Source organism: Mya arenaria, chromosome 1 (genome assembly GCF_026914265.1).
Source record: "Mya arenaria isolate MELC-2E11 chromosome 1, ASM2691426v1".
NCBI classification, from domain to species: Eukaryota; Metazoa; Mollusca; class Bivalvia; order Myida; family Myidae; genus Mya; species Mya arenaria.
The window spans coordinates 53,063,261-53,082,648 of NC_069122.1; the positions used below are offsets into that span (position 1 = coordinate 53,063,261).

A 19,388-nucleotide genomic window follows, 5' to 3' on the forward strand; every position below is an offset into this window, starting at 1 on the left:
CTTCACTTGGCCAGGACATATAACAAAATGATAGAAGTTATAAAGCATAACCGTGACTTAGTTGTCGATTCATTCACCTATGTTCATGATAATTAGACGTATCACACATATTATGTCTTACAAATATGAATGTTGTTGATGAGAATAATATATTTTCTCCCTTTAACATCATCATTAACAGGGACGACAGACCATTTATGTTAAACAAGATTATTCCATCAACACTTAGAATGGACAACTTCATATTGATTTCGTAACGAGCTGTTGTCGTGAGTCAAAATATCAGATTTAAAAAGAAATTTGTCGAAGTTTGATTAAATTGTATGTATTGGTAAATATGCGCAAATGGTAATAATGTATATTGTTATGTTTAATTATAACTGCCCATTGCATTTGTTATTCATCCATCTAGAGTCTTATTAAACACTACCGGAAGCAATGATGATCTTTTTTTAGATTGTGTATCGCAGTTTCTTTAACATAATATGAGATAGGACGTAAGGATCAGTCTTAACAAGATGTCTGAGTAATAATGCTGGACGAAACAACATAATCTTGTTATTTTTTTCTATAATTAATGTAAGGTGTAGAAGACTACATCGAAATTATATTGTTTTGATCATGGTAACAGTATTGATTAAAATATAGGTGCTTAACGTCAGCAAAATTAAAATAATAAGATATAAAAAAATGTTCAGTTTCTAAAAGCAGAAACATAGCATTTGTTGTTTCTTGGGACATTAATAAATGTTGTTACCTGCCTTATATGATATGCGCATCGTCTCGGGCTCTGGAAATAGCTTCAGGCTTTTGGATGTTATATCCAATATGGGGAAAAAGTCCAGTATTCATGACGCAACAAACATTGTATAACGAAATTATGCATTGCTCCCTATTGACAACTGTTGTTGGCTTGGACTATTTTGGATGTTTCGTAATCAGATTTGGATCTCTTTGTGAACAGAATTATATGATTCAAGCCTCCATCTGAAAGCAAGGTGATATGATAATACCTCAAATACCCCCTTTATGATAACTGCGTAGTCGATTCAGACACATTTTTAAGTATTGTTATTAACAATATTATTGCCAAGATTATACGTCTGAATGTACCCAAATACCATAGTCTGCCTTAAAACGCAGACCAATGATTATGTCATGACCAAGGGCAAGTCTTTTATTATGGTCGAAAGTCACCTAGTCTTCCATAAACCACACGCCAATTACATACATCTGTGATATGAATGTTCTATATATATATATATATATATATATATATATATATATATATATATATAATAATGCCTTCAAAAATAAATGTGTTAACATGACTTATGTACCATATTATATGAATGACGAATGGGCGAATCGAGCAAAAACTTGCGAATGCGACTGAGCGTTTGTTTATATCATTATTTTACATATACTAATATGCATTAAATGTCCTTCAGACTATTCATTTATGTAGGGCCTACATAAATTGTAAAACAGGCTTCGTACAAATCTAGCTACACTTAATGGGCCAAGAAATAGAATGTCAGTTATAGGCCACGTAGAATATTGCATTTGTTTTCGTTTTTAGAGATGTTTTTAAGCTATGAATCTGAGCATGAATACATTTTTCAAAATTGAATAGTATGTTGAGTTGTATTCATTGTCTAATACAACCATTTATTAATTGAATATTTATTATGTCACTAGACGATGGTTTAAATGTTCTAGGCGGAATCGGTAGCGTTTATTTGTGTGAAAAAGCGTGTACGTATCTTCAAAAATGTTGCCATTGCGATGATTTATTTGCAACGAAAAAACGTTATAGACTGCCATTTCTGTTTGCTAAATTACATACAGAATCTGATCCAGTCCGCTCTATAAGAAGAATCCGGGCGTACCTAATACCGGCATCCGGAATACCGCCATAAATGGCTCAGAATCCGGCTTACCTGAAGTGAGCTAGGGTGACTTTTTCAAGTATGGAGAGCACGCTGCGACCAGGTACTATTCCATTGCATCAAATGTTTCAAGATTGAATAGATCTGTTTATGTATGTTAGATGACACAACAACGCTTATTATAATTACAACATAAGGCGTTAACAGGCACGCGTCAACAGATCTAAACCGTATTAGTATGTGCATTCTGGATGGCTAGTAGATATTCATGTACAACATTTGAAACTTTTCAATCAGGCTGATTAGCCAATTATTCACTGTGAGCCATTATCAAGTTGGGTCACCTGCATGTTTATTGAAATATTCAAAACCCACATTACGGTCTTATCTTGTTAAACTTATCGCATTACATGTTAAACAAACAAATAGTAACAATACGTCATAACCAAAAATAAGTTAGATTTATGTTAGTCATTTCTATACATCATTTTACTTGAGCAGTTTAGCGCAGTTTGTACATAATTATACAAACTAATTTATTTCAAAAACATAATGCCTTAATGGTAATGTATTGCGAAACGTCACGCGAATTCATCATGGAATTTATATATATTTATTTTTATTATTTTATTTTATTTTTATTTTTATTTTTTTTGGGGGGGTGGGGGCGGGGTGCGGGGGCGGGGGAGGGTAAGAACATTAATCTCTCTCCCATTTGCAGTTACGCATTCACTAGGATTCCTTTATCGAAATATGCTTTCAAAATAAGAATAAGCAAACGGCGCTTTATAGACGTGACATTTTGAAAGAATCCATACCGATTCATTTAAATAATCCAAGCTAATTCAAGTCTGTAACTTCATTAAATTAAATTCACATCAGAGGATTGCAAGTTGTCATTCTAACGACCAAAAATTATTCAACTTTATTTTTGTAAACTTAATATCTTGCAATACGACATGTTTTCATATAATGTGCTTGTTATAATCGATCATATATAACGCTAACATAAATGCAGGTATTTACGCGTTATGTTCTACTAGCAACAGACACTAGACGAGAGGCACATTGTGGTTTAATGAATCATTTATTGAGCCAAACTATTTCCCAATTGGAGGTGTATTTATGTATACATGCGGAAACATTAGGCTGGCCATTTAATATCAATCATGTATTCATAATCATATAACCAATATAAGCTGTACTATGGTATTGAATATGAAGAAACGTCATTTCTTTCATGCTGTTCGATGAAAGTTCATCAAATGAAATGATAAGAATTCATAATTTCACGCATCCTTTTTTATAATACTGAAAAAGGACATTATTTAACTTAGTTTAACTTTAATCTAAGTTACGGCCCACGAATATTCCGTATCAAAGGTAAGAAAGCAGTTTGGCCAAATGCATATTCAATTCAAATCGGCAATAACCTTATGAAAATATGACACATGCAGGAATCCATATATTCCTAATGAAATGTTCACTCATATTTAAAGTGACACTTTTATTCAAAATCAATACATACACATGTATTACAAATAAATATTTTAAGTGATACACATTTTTCTACTTACTAAATAATGCAATTATGGAAAATATTAATTACTGATAACAAGATTATAACCGTGTATTTAATAGCTGAAAACACAAATATATTAACTGATTGGTGAATGCTAAAATATTTACTGTGATCTACTATGTCTCATAAGGTAGAAATACCGTGTTTTCTTCACATTTCATTAAAATTAAACAAGGTATCCTTTATAAGAACCATTGTTTTCGACATCTATTCATCCTTATTGGTATATTAAAAGAATTGTGTTAATTGTGAAAAATCTTATTTGGGAGTAAGAGTGCATCTTAAGCATTCGCTGCAATGAAAGCAATGATTCCATATGAGTATGTTAACATTCTTATAAACATATATTGTTATATGACTTGAGAAAATCGTTAGCTTTTTCCATACGACACAATGAATGGTCCATTGTCTTGTGTTGCATCACTGATGTTTTGATCCGTTGGGAAATTCTTCTCGGTGTACGCCGGAGCTTGAACGCCGTAATCGCCGTTCAGTGTTGACGTTCTTGTTGCTATGGCAGAAACGGAAGATGTTTCTGGTGATGTTTTTTTCTCTTGGCAAATCAGACCTTTCTTTTTTACTGAAAAACAAGTATTTTTAAGAGAGAGAGAGAGAGAGAGAGAGAGAGGGGGGGGGGGGGGAGAATGAGAGGGAAGTGAGATAGAGAATTGGACGTTTTTCTACCTTACCTAATATTTACTATAACTCTACAAAACTATTACAGTTTTTCGCTTAACACGGAACCGATCAATTACTCATCATCAAACTCGGCCCACATCAGCACAGAAAAGGCTAAAAGAGCCATAAATAATTATCTAGTAAATATCATACTTGCAAATAACTATTACCACAAAGACGATACCCCTTACAACAAGGATGCTTGCCCAAACGATTCCGTGAATCATCCCGCATGTACTATCACAGTCTCCATTGGATCTGGAAAAAACATAAATGTATTATTTAACGATTATCGACTGATATAAACTGGGTTGCTCAATTGTGGCATTATGGGCCCGGTCTGCATAAAAGCTGATTTTGTAGAGTGTGTGTGTGTATGTGTGTTCGTGCGCGTGTACGTGCGTAAATGCGTGCGTGCGAGTGTATGTGTGTGAGTGTGTGCTGTTCTTTGTTCCAAGATTAATAAAAAACACATTAGTGCACATCCTGCATTTACAAGTAGCTCACACACGACCCCCCCCCCCCCCATAAACTCTATCCAGCAGGCCAACAGATCAATTCTGGTACACTCCTGTTGGCCAATCGTATGATAATCACAGGTTAAACGTGAAGTACTATAGATAATGTTTAGAATGTGATGAAGCGTATGACAGTTATATCCTATTAGTATAATGTGTAACACGTGATATATAAAAAACAGATATGTTTTACTTTAATATTGGTAAGTTGACAAAAGCGTATGCTTTTACGCCGAAAAATGAAATCTACAAATGATGGTTCTAACAAACAAAATAGAGATCATACAGCCCTTGACACTGATTGTTTTGATAATATAATCGGTGGGCAGCAATTTTGTAAACATATCTTATATCGTTTAAGTGCTGTTGTTTAAAATTTACACCAACAAATTTGATTTTATTAGCATGAAAACAACAACATGTGTTTTAATTAAGGGGATCCCAGCAAAGTATATTACTTGTGTGTGTACTATTACAGTTTTAAAATTAGTGATAAAATTGCTTTCGATGATCCTTCGTTGACATAACGTACGAAATTCAACGAATATCTTCTTTGAAAAAAATGATAAAATACTGTTAAAATGTTACCGCCAAGAAGGTAAATAATGTGTTTGTGGTCCATATGAACAGCATACTTCAGAGCTAATAAATAACTGCTTAAAAACATACAACCACATACAGTTTGACACCCTTTTCTTAAAAACTATATCGATGTTTCATTTTATATTCTATTGAGGCATATGATAAAAATAAAATGCTCTAATGTAAGATGCGATATTTTAACCTCTTGAATACTTAAATGGTGTTATAGGTTCGAACGGATGTCTGTAGGTTGGGGATCGCCACCACTTTAACATGGCATCATTGCAGGTATGTGTGTCTTCGTCAATAGAGCGGACTGAGTTAGACTCTTGGCACGCACTTGGGGGACATATATGGACTGATCAGGTAGCCAGGGAATGAGCAGATGTACCCCAATATCGAAGGCAAAATAATCATGCGAATATTGATTTCAAATATGTAGTAAACTTACGTTGAGGTTGAAGAAGGAGGGCCACCATATCTGGCTTCTACATCTGCAAAGAATCAAGTACAACACAACTTGTAACAATGTCAACTCGCGAGTCTATACACATGTATATGCATCCATCCTCTTTCATAGGTTGATGCTCATTACTTATAAAAGGGAAAATAAACTCCAAAGCATGTGGTTTGAACTGAAAATGTTATTTTACAAATAAAAGACTGCTCAAAATAGTAAATAAATTGTGTATCTTAATGGACACGTTTTGTATGTTTAACTAACAATATGTTAATGTACTGTTGATGGATTGTGTAGATATGACCATATCACATTCTTTTAAACGATGCTCAGAAAACTAAGGATGTGGAATAAGAAGAACATTGGACATGTTTTGGGTTATACAATTCTGTAAATGAAGTTGGAATAATACAAGTTTAATATGAAATATTACCCAACATATTATATATATTTTATATGAGTAACATCCAAACTATGACGAATTCATCACATGACAAAATAGAAGTACATTATTGGTGCGGAAAACATTTTTCACAACTTTCTCAATCGAAATGACTCGGCATCTCCGGTACACGTGTTATCTTTTCTGTTCCGTTATCACTGAAACAACTTTCTAGAATGGTACCATTCAGCGGTGTCGGGTCGATTCGGCCTAGTGATCATTCCACCCTAGTGATCCGTTCGGCCTGGTGATCACTGCGGCCTAGTGATCATTTCAGCCTAGTCGTTTTCGGCCTACTTTGTAGTATTAATGTTTGTGAATTAGCTTTTGCACTTTCATTTTAAACTACTTAGATTTAATTTAGTCAATTAATTTCGTATTTTTGCACTATTATTTTTATCAAATACATAAACTGTTATTCACAATTGCTCGTATATTCTCATATGCTGATTTAGCAGCAAATTATATATTTTTTTCTTTTCTTAGAAGCACTTATTCCTAACATAACGAACTCGCATGACCGGCAACCAACACAACAAAAATCACATACTTTTTTAATTATATTTTTTAACCCTTATGCTCATTCATGTTATATGCCATTTTGGAAGTTTTTACACGCATCAGCGCGGTAATTGACCACATAATTTAAGTGAAGTTAGATAAGCGTTGTTATCATTAAAGATCATTTTATCATGTTACTAAAATTTATCCATAGACACCTCCGCATTGAAAAACCCTACTCAGGGAATGTCTTATAATAAAACCGAGACACAGTCAAACATACCTTTAAGACTGAATAACAGTATCAGCAAAAAGAGCCAGATATTTTTTGCAAACATTTTCGACATCAGAAATCCTTTTTTAATATTAATTTCAAAAGTTTTATTGAATAAGACACAAACACGATTCTGTTATCTAATAATTAAAACTTGGCAATCGTATTCGAATGGTTATACATAAATGATATCTATTATTGATTACTGTTTTAAATACAATGCCATATGATTCAGTAGTGTCAAATACTAGTTCACGGATTACTCGGCCCTAAGACAAGTCGTCACATATACCAAGTCGGCGTCACGATACATAAACCACTAATATTTTCCCCTATTTTAATATCTTTGATTCAATAAACTAGTGATTTGATTTTACAATGAGATAATGTTTGGAAAAAACAAAAAGAACATTACAACACGTTATTTGTGTATGAAATGGAAGCATGATAAGAAATATTTGCTATTGCATAACTATTTCATTTAATATTTAGAATCTTGAATATATATATATATGCATGGCAGTTTATGCAATTAGGTTCCTTTATATGAAAACTATCTGTTTTTTGCCGAGCTTAGATAAATGAACATTTACATGGTTTCAAATAAAAAGAAACTTGCTTGGAAACAAATATTATGAAAACACCCTGCTTAAGTTCAATTTTAGGCTAAAAGCGATATGTTTTTTTTTTATTTCTCTTTTCATTGTTTTCACATAAAGTAAAATCATATTCGGTTTGCTCAGTTGGTTAGAGCGCCGTGCTAGTGATATGGCGGTTGTTGGTTTGTGCCCCACATCCAACGAACTTTTCTCCGATAATATTATATAATAATAACACTTTCGATAATATACCAGGTATAATAGACTGATGACTTCGATCAAATTGGATACTATGCAAGCCTATTTGCAAAATTAATGGCAATACATGTTAACATGTACTATGAACATCACATCACTGGACAGTTCACATTATTTAAATTACTGTTGAATAACTTAATACACTTTATATCATCCAGTTTGAATATCAATAACTATGTTATCATAAAAATGACAGAAATCGGACCATGAACACAAACCTCCACTCATTTCGGATCTAAAATTCATCTTGGTCAAATTGGCATCTTTACATACTACCATATTTGGAAATGAGCAGCATTTTGTTTGAACTTTATTTAATTTTACAACGATTTAACAACGATTGTGAAACAAGCTATTTCAACTTATAATAATCACTCTCGTTGGCACGATGTTGCGCGAGAGTGTTGTCTTGTGTTGCGGGGGGAACCGGAGTACCCGGAGAAAACCCACTTGTCCGGCTTGGCGACCACCACCCAAACTCACATGCGCCTAGGCCGGGAATCAAACCCGGGTCGTCTTGGTGAGAAGCGAGTGCGCTAACCACTTCCCTAACCGGACAACCCAGCTGCAGCATTTAGAAGGACGGAACTGCTTTGTAATTGGTTTATTACGACACTTAACATTCTAAAATTAATTATTAAGCATCTTTTGAGACTGAGCGTTCACAAATTGCACTGTATACCTTGGTACACTCAAACATGTGGTAGTTCCTGTCTATGTTCTGTACAGTCAGTTGTTCAGCTTAATCCAACGCTTGCACAGCATCCCGCATCGGCGCTATTTTTCCGTCAACCTCGTTTGCATTTTCTTAAATTTGGAATTTTCTACGATTTTTTGTCGATATGGGTAAATGATGTCAGTAGGGTCTGTGTATTCTGAAAGCCGATACAAAGATTGATTTGTGGGTGGTCTGCATTTTAATCCATTTCCTAAACCTAAAAGAAAAAAAGGGAAATTATGTAGTGTATAAATCAAAATGTTTGGATGAGAAATTTGTCGACGTAAGTTAATTTCAACTTTACGCACAAAATCACAAGCTAATTGTACGATACCTATCAAGCAAAATCAACTAATTGGTTAAGCTGTAGAGCATCATGTAGGAAGTAAATCCGTCGTTAACAAAGCGAAAGTCATGTTGTCGACTTAACAGAAACGTGCCAACTGTTTAACCTGTTGCTGTGTCAATTTCCCACAAAAAGTTGAAACGTCAAAGTTCATTGCTCAATAATTGGTGCCTGAATATTACCGTGTCTACCCTTAATCTAGCGTTAAATTTAACGCAGTGATCTCCCTTGACGAGAAGAAACAGTAAACCTCATTAAACGGAAGTTAATACCGCGTAGTACTTTTATATTAATTGCGGCGCTCCACTGGATTATTATCTTGCACTGACCGATACGCACTATGTCGATAAGAAAGACATTTTTACTAACAGGTAGTTAATATTAATTCCTTTCCCAGCTGCACTTAGAGCGTTATGACACATAAGTTAGGTGTATGTGTTTATCATAACGTGCTTCCTTAGCGGAATGTGTACCTTCGGTGTCGACAATGGAGAGGTACATTTTAAATATTTTATAAAAATGAAGTTCAACCTAACTTACAATGATGAGCCAGTTCGACTTGACGTCCGCGTATTGATCCTCCTAGTAGCAGCACCGACATTTGAAAACAACCAAAAAGAAAAAAAAATCAATTTAAGATGCTCATAGCATAAAATGAAATATAACTAAATAAAGCATCAAATAGATTGACAAGAAAATAGACATACACAGCGAACAAAACACTTCCTCGCAGTCTGGAACGAATTTAAGTTTTGATTAATTAAACATGTTATACTTGGTTACATATTTTATTACATTGCCGGCGCATTTCACTGATTAAACATAAATAAACTGGCATTGCAATCGTTAAAATGAAATATATTTGTGTTGTAATAAAGCTTATTGGTTGCCCGCTTAGGGCAATGGTTAGCGCACTCGCTTCTCTCTTAAGGTTCAATTTCCGGCCTGGGCGCATGTGAGTTTGGTTAGGGGTCACCAAGCCGGGCAATTGGGTTTCGTCCGGGTACTCCGGTTTCCTCCACAATACAAAACCACTTGCGCGCAACATCGTGCCAACGAGAGTGATTAAAATAAGTTGCAATAGCTTGTTTAATAGTCGCTGTAAAATTAAATAAGTTTTAACTAAACTAAGCTTAAGGAACGATAATCTTATCTTAAACAAGTTCAATACAATAAAACAAAATGTTTCAGTAGCCCATGCTTTGAGTGTCTCTTCTGTTAAACATAAAGTAACAAACATAATATGTAACTTCGATCCTTAGCACTAGAAACAAAAGAAAAAAACGGCACTATACAGAAACGTTTTTTACATCATGTTTTGAAATCTTTAAACATAGCAATAACCATGCAACAATTGGTAATAAGACAATGGAGCGTTAGAATATGGTGTAACACGTGTTGAAAGACTCCTTATTTTTAATTTATTTAAACCATGAAAGGTAATTGTCTACTACAATGTATTCCAAATATCGATCAAGTATAACAAGCGCGTGCTATATTAAACAAAGGCAATAAATAACTAGTAATTGTATACCGCAAATATTATGATTAGTCATAATGTTAATTTTGCAACTGACTGTACGTCATAGCTACCCAAGCGCACTGTTACAGCTATTGAGACAGAAAACATGTATATTTCAATTTCGGGTAGATTATCGTTAAAATACACCTACTTGTAACGTCTATCTAAAAAATGAAACAAAGTTATATTTTTAAAGATACAAATTTAAGTCAACGCGAAAATCATGTAGTCATTTAAAACAATACCTCTCTTATGAACATTCGCAAGTATTTGTGTTCATACTTATTGAAGGCTTAAACTAGGCCTATGAATACCATTTGTCTTTAAAAATAAGCCTATGCTGATAATATTTGTATGTTTGCTTAAAGTACGTATTTATCAACAAGGGTTATAAAAATAACTTTTTGATTTTCCTTAGACGTTGCATTACGGCAGTTTTAAAGTATATTTTGCGATCGCATATCCTTTATTAGAATTATTTAATACATTTCCTTTCAAGGAAGGTAACACAATTAAAATGACATTGATTAACTTAACCAGTTGTAGCTCTTGGTAATGCATGATGTTGGAAGCAGGGAAGATAAGATACCCAATACACAACTGCGAAACAGTGGCTCCAGCTCTTTATTGGAGCAGTGTATAAAAAAAGAGCCAATGACACTTCCGAGCTAGAGCAAAAGAACGGATATCATCATAAAACGTAAGTACGACTATTTATTTTATCTAATATCACAATTATGAGGGCTTATTTGAGAAATCGGTCAATGCAGTGCCATATAAATAAGTTTAATCTTCACACGTATTTCGGTTATTTTGTAAAAATATTGTTTATGGAGTTATAAAACCGATTCTCCCATCAAACACATGCATGTTTACAAACAAAAGTAAAACATTTTCACCACTTTTCAGCTGAATTTCACTCAAGAAGCTTACATTTAAGATAAAACTAGTATTATCGAGTGTTTTTATTTTTCGGGAATAAAAATGATCGTCTTTTTACCGGAATAGGCATTCTTAGCACGTTGAAATATTCGGACCTTCTACTCAACAGGGAATGTAAATGGCACATCTTGTTTCGGAGTAGCCTATATTGTATGTGTGTGAAGTTCCATTCAGATAGCCATCTGAAATGAAAAGGTATGTGAAAAGCCTTTATTAACCGACTCGAGTGTATAAGAATCCAATTCATGTGCGCTTAATTGCAATAACCAATTAGTTTGTGATTAATGTCTCATAGATAAAATGGCACACAGTAGCTAAATTAACAATATGCGTGAAGTAAGCCCCGCAGCACTGTAACACCGCATCACCGCGGTGCTGTCAGCCCGGCCACGTTGCTCACTCGCATCACCGGAATTTAACCAAAACATTTGTGTAATTGATACGATGCTTTGTTTGATGGGTAAAACGGTATATATATATATAAAAGTTATATACGCCCATGTATTGAATAACGTTATTGAACTGTATATATATATATATATGTTATATCTTACGTTGGAGTACAGTTCAATAACGTTATTCAATACATGGGCGTATGTAACTTTTATACGTCTTTAACACTTCAGAAAACGCTCATCTGCTCATCCAGGAATCTAAATTTGCCTCGAAAATTGCCAGCGCTACCAAAACAATCGTAAATGTACATTTCTCATGTGTTATACACGCCCATCTTCGAGATGTGATTTAAATTTATACAAATGCCCTTAGTGTGATCCAGCTCTTAGAGTGTTAGATGCGAATCGCTCAAATATTAGGTGGCGTGGTTTTCCAATGAAATTACTTTAATGTTCTTTACGTTAACTTGTCCAAATGATATGATGACTCATATGTCAGGTTTGTACATTTTCCGTATGTCATTTGCATATTAAGACTCATACGCAATGAAATAAAACAAATGTCTATACAGCAAACTAAATTTTCTTTTACCTAAGCTTAGGACTTCTTGTCTTTTACCTAACTCTACACTTTCCCGGCTCATGACACAGTATTATAAAACCCGATAAACACGCATATGGTTGTATTTACTGGTTACAAAAGACCTTTGCTTTGAATCGATCTATTAACATCTAATGACAATATGTTTCCTTTTCCGTGCTTATGTCACAATATTAAGACTGATAAACCACGCTACACGCTGTGTTTCCGTTCATGAAGTCCTTCGCTTTAAATTGACATTTTGGCACTTAATGAAGCGATTAATAACCATTTTGGTCCGTTTGATGTAAGTACACATGCAACTAGTATTTGTACATGTACACTGACTTAATGAGTACTAAGTAAAAGACAAATGCCCTTTAACATGATCCGTTGTATCATTTTCTATTTACTCTGTTATCGTGGTAAGTCACACATTTTTTAGTCTCAATGAATACATGTCATACGAATTGATGAATGTTGTTTAAGCTTTTTCGATGCTATAAATGAACGTCTATGGAAGCCAACTTACGTGTTTGAGGAAGATTTAGTTGTTTATGTGTACGTGTAATCCCTACCTACATTACATAACAGGTATGTTGGAACCAAAATTGTCTTTGTTTGAAAATATCATCATGTATTTGTGGATCTCGTAGTTGACATCGTACTAATCTTTCTTATACATTTTTGGAAGTTAGATTTGTTAGATTTGTATGCAAAAGTTAATATTGATGAGGCGTTTTCCAAGCATATCAATAATTTATAAATATTTTTTTTTGGTTTTTAACGAAATGCAAAAAACTTCTGTCACCGTTTACCATGCATGATAAATCGTTTAAATTTAGTTGTTAATTTATTTTCCTTTGAATTGCAAGTTTGGCCTGTATTCAAATGAACTGAGTTTATTGATCTATTGATGTACACAAACAGGGCAATTGCTTTAGAATATATATTCTTTAAATCATTGATAACCAATCTGGAAACCAATTTCCTTGAAAATTTCCCAGGCGGCAGAATAGCTATTAGTAAGCATATGAAGAAAAAGATACTACGGTAAAAATTGATTGATGTCCCCGTTGTTCCTGAAACAATTCCCAGCAGCTGTCTTTTTATCCTTTAGGTGGAGTATGTAAGGTGTTGATTACAGCTACAGGCTATTTTTGAATACGATTTATTTTTAAAAAATATTCCGTTAACCTAATTGTTAGAAAGTTTACAGCTCGGATCTGAGACAATCTACTTTGTTTGAACAGAGACGACTATATTTTTATCCCTGCTTAATTAAGTTGGTGAGAAATTTGTAATGCTCATTGCATTACAATTGATCGTGATATTTGGTCAGATTACTGCCTGTGGAAAGCTTCACAACAACTTGATTGCAATTTCAAGATCTCTTGCAAAAGGTTTTCGTCCTTTTATGATGTTAATTGTTTACCTAGATATGAACGTTTAAAGCTGATTTGGAATTGTGTTGTTTCAAGAAATTTGATATTGGCGCTGGTTGGAAATATTTCTGAAATGAAATGGCGTGCTGCGCCCTCAGTGAACCATTTCCTGAATAGCATGGGTCTTTCCTGTTTTCATATTTTTACAAACGGAAAATATATTGTATAAATACTATATGTTTCATAATTGCTTGACAGTATTGCAAATTATGCTATCGAAGCAATCATTATTTTTTGTTTATACCTTTGCTATAATCATTGCAAATCCCGTAGAACCGATTTGCAATCGCACATGATCGTACAGCATAATTTTGCCGAATTGTGGAGATGACATCACCTCAAGCGAAAGATCTTCTTGTTTAAGTAATATGAACTTTAACAGAAGTTGGTTTATATTTAGCAACGTATAGTTACATTGAGCTTTATTTAAGCATGTTTGATATATAATTGCTTGCATAGTCTCCTTCTATCAGTCAAATTTAAGCAGCAATATTCTCGTTCATTTTGTGCATACTATTGAAAACCTTATGTTCATTGATGAGACGGGAATAATCTATGAAATAAGAACGATTGTGAATAATGTTAGACATGACGCATTTTGCCCGCACCAGAAATCACTCATGCGTTTTTTTTAATATCAATTCAATAACCTTTACATATTGGGCCGAAGCAATAACACAAATCATACAAAAATGATATAATCTATTAATTCATACAAATAAACCCAATTTCAGTACTCTAACCGAAACATGATCAATTTTCGGTAAATTTTACTTGCTTACTTACATTCACTACAGTGAATATATCGTTTTTTGATATTAAAGATTCATTTTGCTGGGTTGATCTTTTTCAATGACTTCACGTTTCTCACGCTATTGCTGATAAACAAAATGTAAAGTAAAAAAAGTCAAGTAGGCACATTAAAATGTTTTGGAGCACTGATATCCAATGCAACATATCATATATATTGATGATAAAAAACAGACTAAGTATATCAAATTAAATAATATGAACTAAGGCGCTGCCTCTATGGGCTTGAAGTGTTATTGCCGGAATCGTAGTTCTTTTTATGAAACACATGTTGTACAATACATCGCGGCCGGCATTTTTGGCCTCTCGGGCCATCAAGAACAACTAGTTGTTTTATATAAACAAGTCGCAAACTTTTCAGTACATGTTCTTTCAAGTAAAGCACAGAGCCTTAATTTATGAATATTCATATGGCAAGGACGAAGAGGCTTTTTTGAATGTGCGTTTCAGCTGTATAATTATTTTTATATCGGGTCTACAGTCCAGTACAGTCCATACTTTCAGTGTGTGTATACCACGTGATAAATTGCGTCATAAATGCTACGTCGGAAGGCAATATTTTGATTTGAAAAAATGCTTTAAACAAAGATAACTATACTTTTTTTCACCATTGTAAATGAAACAGTCTACGCCGATTACGGAGCCCTACCTTCGTTCTTTAACCAAATTTTGATTGCGAGTTTAGTTTCTTAAAACACTTCGACAAACCTTTTCACAATATAGCCGTCTGACGGAGCACTGTCAAAACATTATTTTGGAAACAAGTGATATATAGTGATGGGCCGATGATCGCCGATAATCGATTATATCGGCAGACATTCCTAATTTGGGGATCGGCGACCTCATCGTTCCATAATCGAATAACCGAAAAAAAGTTTGCTTGAATCCAGTAAATTTCCAACTTTATATAGAGCAGTAACTTAGAGCTAAGGGAAGTAACCGATACTTTGAGTTTAACAGTACTTTCATTTAGTTTTTATTTGCGTTCAAATAGCTTTATAATGGCGGACGGCCAGGGGGGACATCGATCTAAAAATGTATCATTACCCTGGATTACCCTGGATATCGGTCGTCCAGGTGCTGGACAACTGCAAATTATTCCAGCAAAATGGCTAGGGTCATTCAAGCCCAGATTCTTATGAAACTAGGCTTGATCGACCCCAGCTGTGCTCACATATTGAAATGAACGTCAAGATCAATGTAAAAACTGTTTGAAGAATGGAAATGTTTGCCGTCCAACTCCGAAAATACGTGAGAAAAGTTTTGCTTATTTAATTTCCAATTACTCGTTATTTTTAATAGCTAATGCCATCCAAAACCGATGTGTTATGTCTCATTTTTTTCAATTTAATTTTCAAAACCGGTTTAATTAATGCACCAGTCAATTGTAACCAAGCCCCCCCCCCCCCCCCCCATTATTCAATATGCCAGAAATAATACCTATTTTCTGACTGAAGCATAAGAAATAAAATACACATGAAAACTAAGGTCCTTATTGATATATACATCAGAAAATGATTTTGTGATACTGTCCGATTACAGCCGATTAATCGGATAATCGATCAATCAGGGTCTCCGATTAATCGGTTATGAAAATACAAGCCGATTGCCCATCACTAGTATATACACACTGTACTTTGCATGGTCTCTTAGTATTTTGATTAGTAATGCACCAGTCAATTGTAACCACGGCTCCCCTGGTCCGGGGAATAGCGGGGAGGTTGAATTTCGGTCCAGCCAACCCCGGCTAAAATCCCCGCCCTGCGGGTACGAACAGATGGTAAAATCCCAGCCAAATGCCCCCGTACCCCAGGGACCCTAGGTAAGGCCCATTCCCCGCTATATTTAAAGCGAAGACAAATCCACCGCATTCAACCGGCACTCCGGGGCCACCCGAAAGGTAAAAACACGGCCCATATCCCGGGCTATCCCCGGTATACACCCGGACCTTGGGGTGGGGGCGTGGTTACAATTGACTGGTGCATAATTTAGACTATAGTATCCATTTCATAAAATATGTTGATTTAACTGCAACATTAGTAAAACATTCCATTGAACAAATACACCCGAAAGGTAAAAACACGGCCCATTTCCCTGGCTATCCCCAGTATACCCCCGGACCTGGGGGGGGGGGGGCGTGGTTACAATTGACTGGTGCATAATTAAGACCAAAGTGAAAGAAATCGGCTAAGTAGTGTGAAGGAAATGGTTCCTATTACCAGATGTAAATCCTTATAAGTATTGGTCTTTCACACCTTTCATAAAGCAAGCAGTAAGTATTTCACAGTTTATTTATGGGTCCTTAATTTACATAGATACACTATCTACATACATTTATAAACTAAAGCTATAAAATATGAGATAAATATGCACATGGCCATTGTAAATGAGTAAGGTGAAATGCATACAGTTATGTGGCAGTAGACAAATTATCAATTATTATAAACAAGAACTAGGTAGCATATAATTATAATGAGGATAAAACATGAGCATTCAGCTGATACTGAAGACATTTTAAAAAAAAGAGTAAAAGATGAGTATATATTCTTGTAACAATAACATTCAATACTCATATTTGAAGATTTAACTTCAACACTATCCATTTTAAAAAAAAATGTTGATTTAACTGCAACATCAGTAAAACATTCCTTTGACCAAATGCATGAGTATAATCCCTGATTAACAGTAAATAAAACAATTATTTTTAATATTACATGTCAAAAGCATTATCACATTTGAAAAAAACTATATTGCTTTACACAGAAAAAAATACAAATAAAATAAAAGTTTAGGAAGTTTTTTATAAAAAATATGAATGCAATAAATTGCCCATTGAGGGAAGGGTCAAACATAAGAACATTACTCAACTTTTATTAAAACTTCATTTTTTCAAACCAAAAGATTTAAGGGGTTTACTTTCATGTTCAAAAACTAGTAACTAGTATATTTTTTAAAGCACATTTCAATATCTGCAATATATTTCCATCACATAAGTGTTTCGTTTATAGTAAAGTTGTAGAATAAGTCTGTAATTAGAAAATAAATATATAAAAAAGTAACAGAAAAAAAATGCATGAATTTTTTTAAATTGGAAATGAAAACAAAAGTGAGCCTTACAAGTTTCAAATGTTTTATCATTTGAATGTGGAGGGCAACATAAGTGAATGAATAAGTTAATGCTAAAATATATTTAAGGCTTATACTGAATAACTGATAATCTATTGAAAAAGAATGGATTGAAAGTTACTACTACATGGTCTTAATTCAGCAGTGTAATGTACATGATTGTCAAGTTGAGAAGTGGTTAATAACTTTCCTGCTTGTACATTAACTAAAGCAAGTACTTTTTGCTTTTAATTGTTTTCCTTTAAAGCATTGATATAAAATAAAGAAAAATCCACTTATTTGAGGTTGTCATTTCTGCACACATTTGATTATGGAGGAAAATATCAAAATGCAGTAAAAGTTTTACTGTTACTTAAAGCTGCACTCTCACAGATTTACTGTTTTGACAACTTTTTTTTAAATTTTTGTCTTGGAATTAGATTTTTTTTGTGTGTAAATATCTGCTTACCAGTGATGAAAGACTGCTGAGAAAAGATCAGATCGCAGATTTTCATATTTTCAATCCAAATTTAATGTTTTATGGCTTAAACCGTTACTAACGGTTTATTAAAAATGCATAAAACATCGTTTTTGGGACGGAAATATGAAAAGCTGTGATCTGATCTTTGTCAGAAGTCTTTTATCATTGGTTTGCAGATATTTACACAAAAACTTGTTCGTTCGAAGACAAAAAATAAAAAAAAGTTGTCAAAACGTTCAATCTGTGAGAGTGCAGCTTTAACATCAGAAATCACAATAAATGAAAAAAAAGGTATCACACATGTCAGAATATAAATTACATAAAAAGCTGTTTAATTTCTGATAAAAATAGGATAGAAACTCTATCCCTTAACTATGACAAAATCAGTGCTATTACTTTGATATAAAGTCTTCTTAAGCATATACGTACAATGTTTTTGTCCTGAGTAATATCCCAAAATATGTCATTATATAAATATTTACCCGAATGTTGACAATATGTACTGTCACACTGGAAGCCATGCAATATTTATTTTATTATACCGAACACAGTTACATTTATTTACATATATATAAGATTTTTACCATAACACAACTTTCAAGTTTAATCAATTTATTCTGTAATTAGTGTTTGTTCACATTTAATAGCTGTCATTTTGTTGCAAATGTCGTTTAGAAATAAGGCAGACACCGGTTGTAACCAGATTCACAATACATTTTAATAAGCGCTTACCACCTCAGACTTGGGGAAACCAAAAAATGCCTATTTTTAGAAGCGCATGCTATGTGGCGTGAGACCACAGTTATTTTTGATCTATATGTATAAAGAAATTCTGTGCGGAAATATGTGCCAGTTTAAGCGAGACATGTCAATACATTTCATCTCGCCTAAAGGTATCCTTCTGAAAACCTTGTTAAAAATCACCGGTAAGACGCTGTAAGCGTAATCATGTAATTCTGCCAAAAAGAAACACTGCCTTTTATGCTTAAACCTCCCCCGGGTTCATAATCTATAATACTCACATTATAATGCTTGTTGAAACCAGGTCAAACATGCCAAATTTGATGGTTGTCGGGAGGGGATACCCCGAACCCTCTCCTGTCAATCACATTATGAATTACTAAACATTTGATTTCATTGTTTGTGCTGAAGTGGTTTTTCTGTAATTTCATTCATACATCTTTATCGCTTAAAGTATTCGCTAGTTATCTGCCCCACTCCGCCATGACAAAAATATAAATTAAATACTGTAAACTTT

The 19,388-nt window shown here is 33.9% G+C and overlaps 1 protein-coding gene across 2 annotated transcripts; it reads right to left on the reverse strand.

Annotated features, from left to right (window-relative positions):
* Positions 1–3,458: 3,458 nt before the first annotated feature.
* Positions 3,459–7,076, reverse strand: LOC128240887 (uncharacterized). Of its 2 annotated transcripts, none has more exons than XR_008262335.1 (4): positions 6,939–7,076; positions 5,704–5,746; positions 4,323–4,410; positions 3,459–4,054 (listed from the first exon to the last, which is right to left on the reverse strand). XR_008262335.1 is itself a non-coding variant. In XM_052957872.1 (4 exons), the coding sequence occupies exons 1-4, from the start codon at positions 7,000–7,002 to the stop codon at positions 3,846–3,848; spliced, it is 390 nt and encodes a 129-aa protein (XP_052813832.1). In that variant the 5' UTR covers positions 7,003–7,076; the 3' UTR covers positions 3,459–3,845. The 2 variants fall into 2 exon arrangements, 1 of the variants encoding a protein (XP_052813832.1); XM_052957872.1 differs by having other exon boundaries at positions 4,337–4,410.
* Between the last annotated feature and the right edge of the window lie 12,312 nt (positions 7,077–19,388).

What these genes read in the sequence shown, in the direction of transcription:
- LOC128240887 (XM_052957872.1), bottom strand. Translation starts at nt 7,002, where the DNA reads ATGTCGAAAATGTTTGCAAAAAATATCTGGCTCTTTTTGCTGATACTG. An exon ending in ACTGTTATTCAGTCTTAAAG is followed by an intron (nt 5,747 to 6,938) that starts GTATGTTTGACT and finishes GATTCTTTGCAG; the next exon opens with ATGTAGAAGCCAGATATGGT. An exon ending in CCTCCTTCTTCAACCTCAAC is followed by an intron (nt 4,411 to 5,703) that starts GTAAGTTTACTA and finishes TGTTTTTTCCAG; the next exon opens with ATCCAATGGAGACTGTGATA.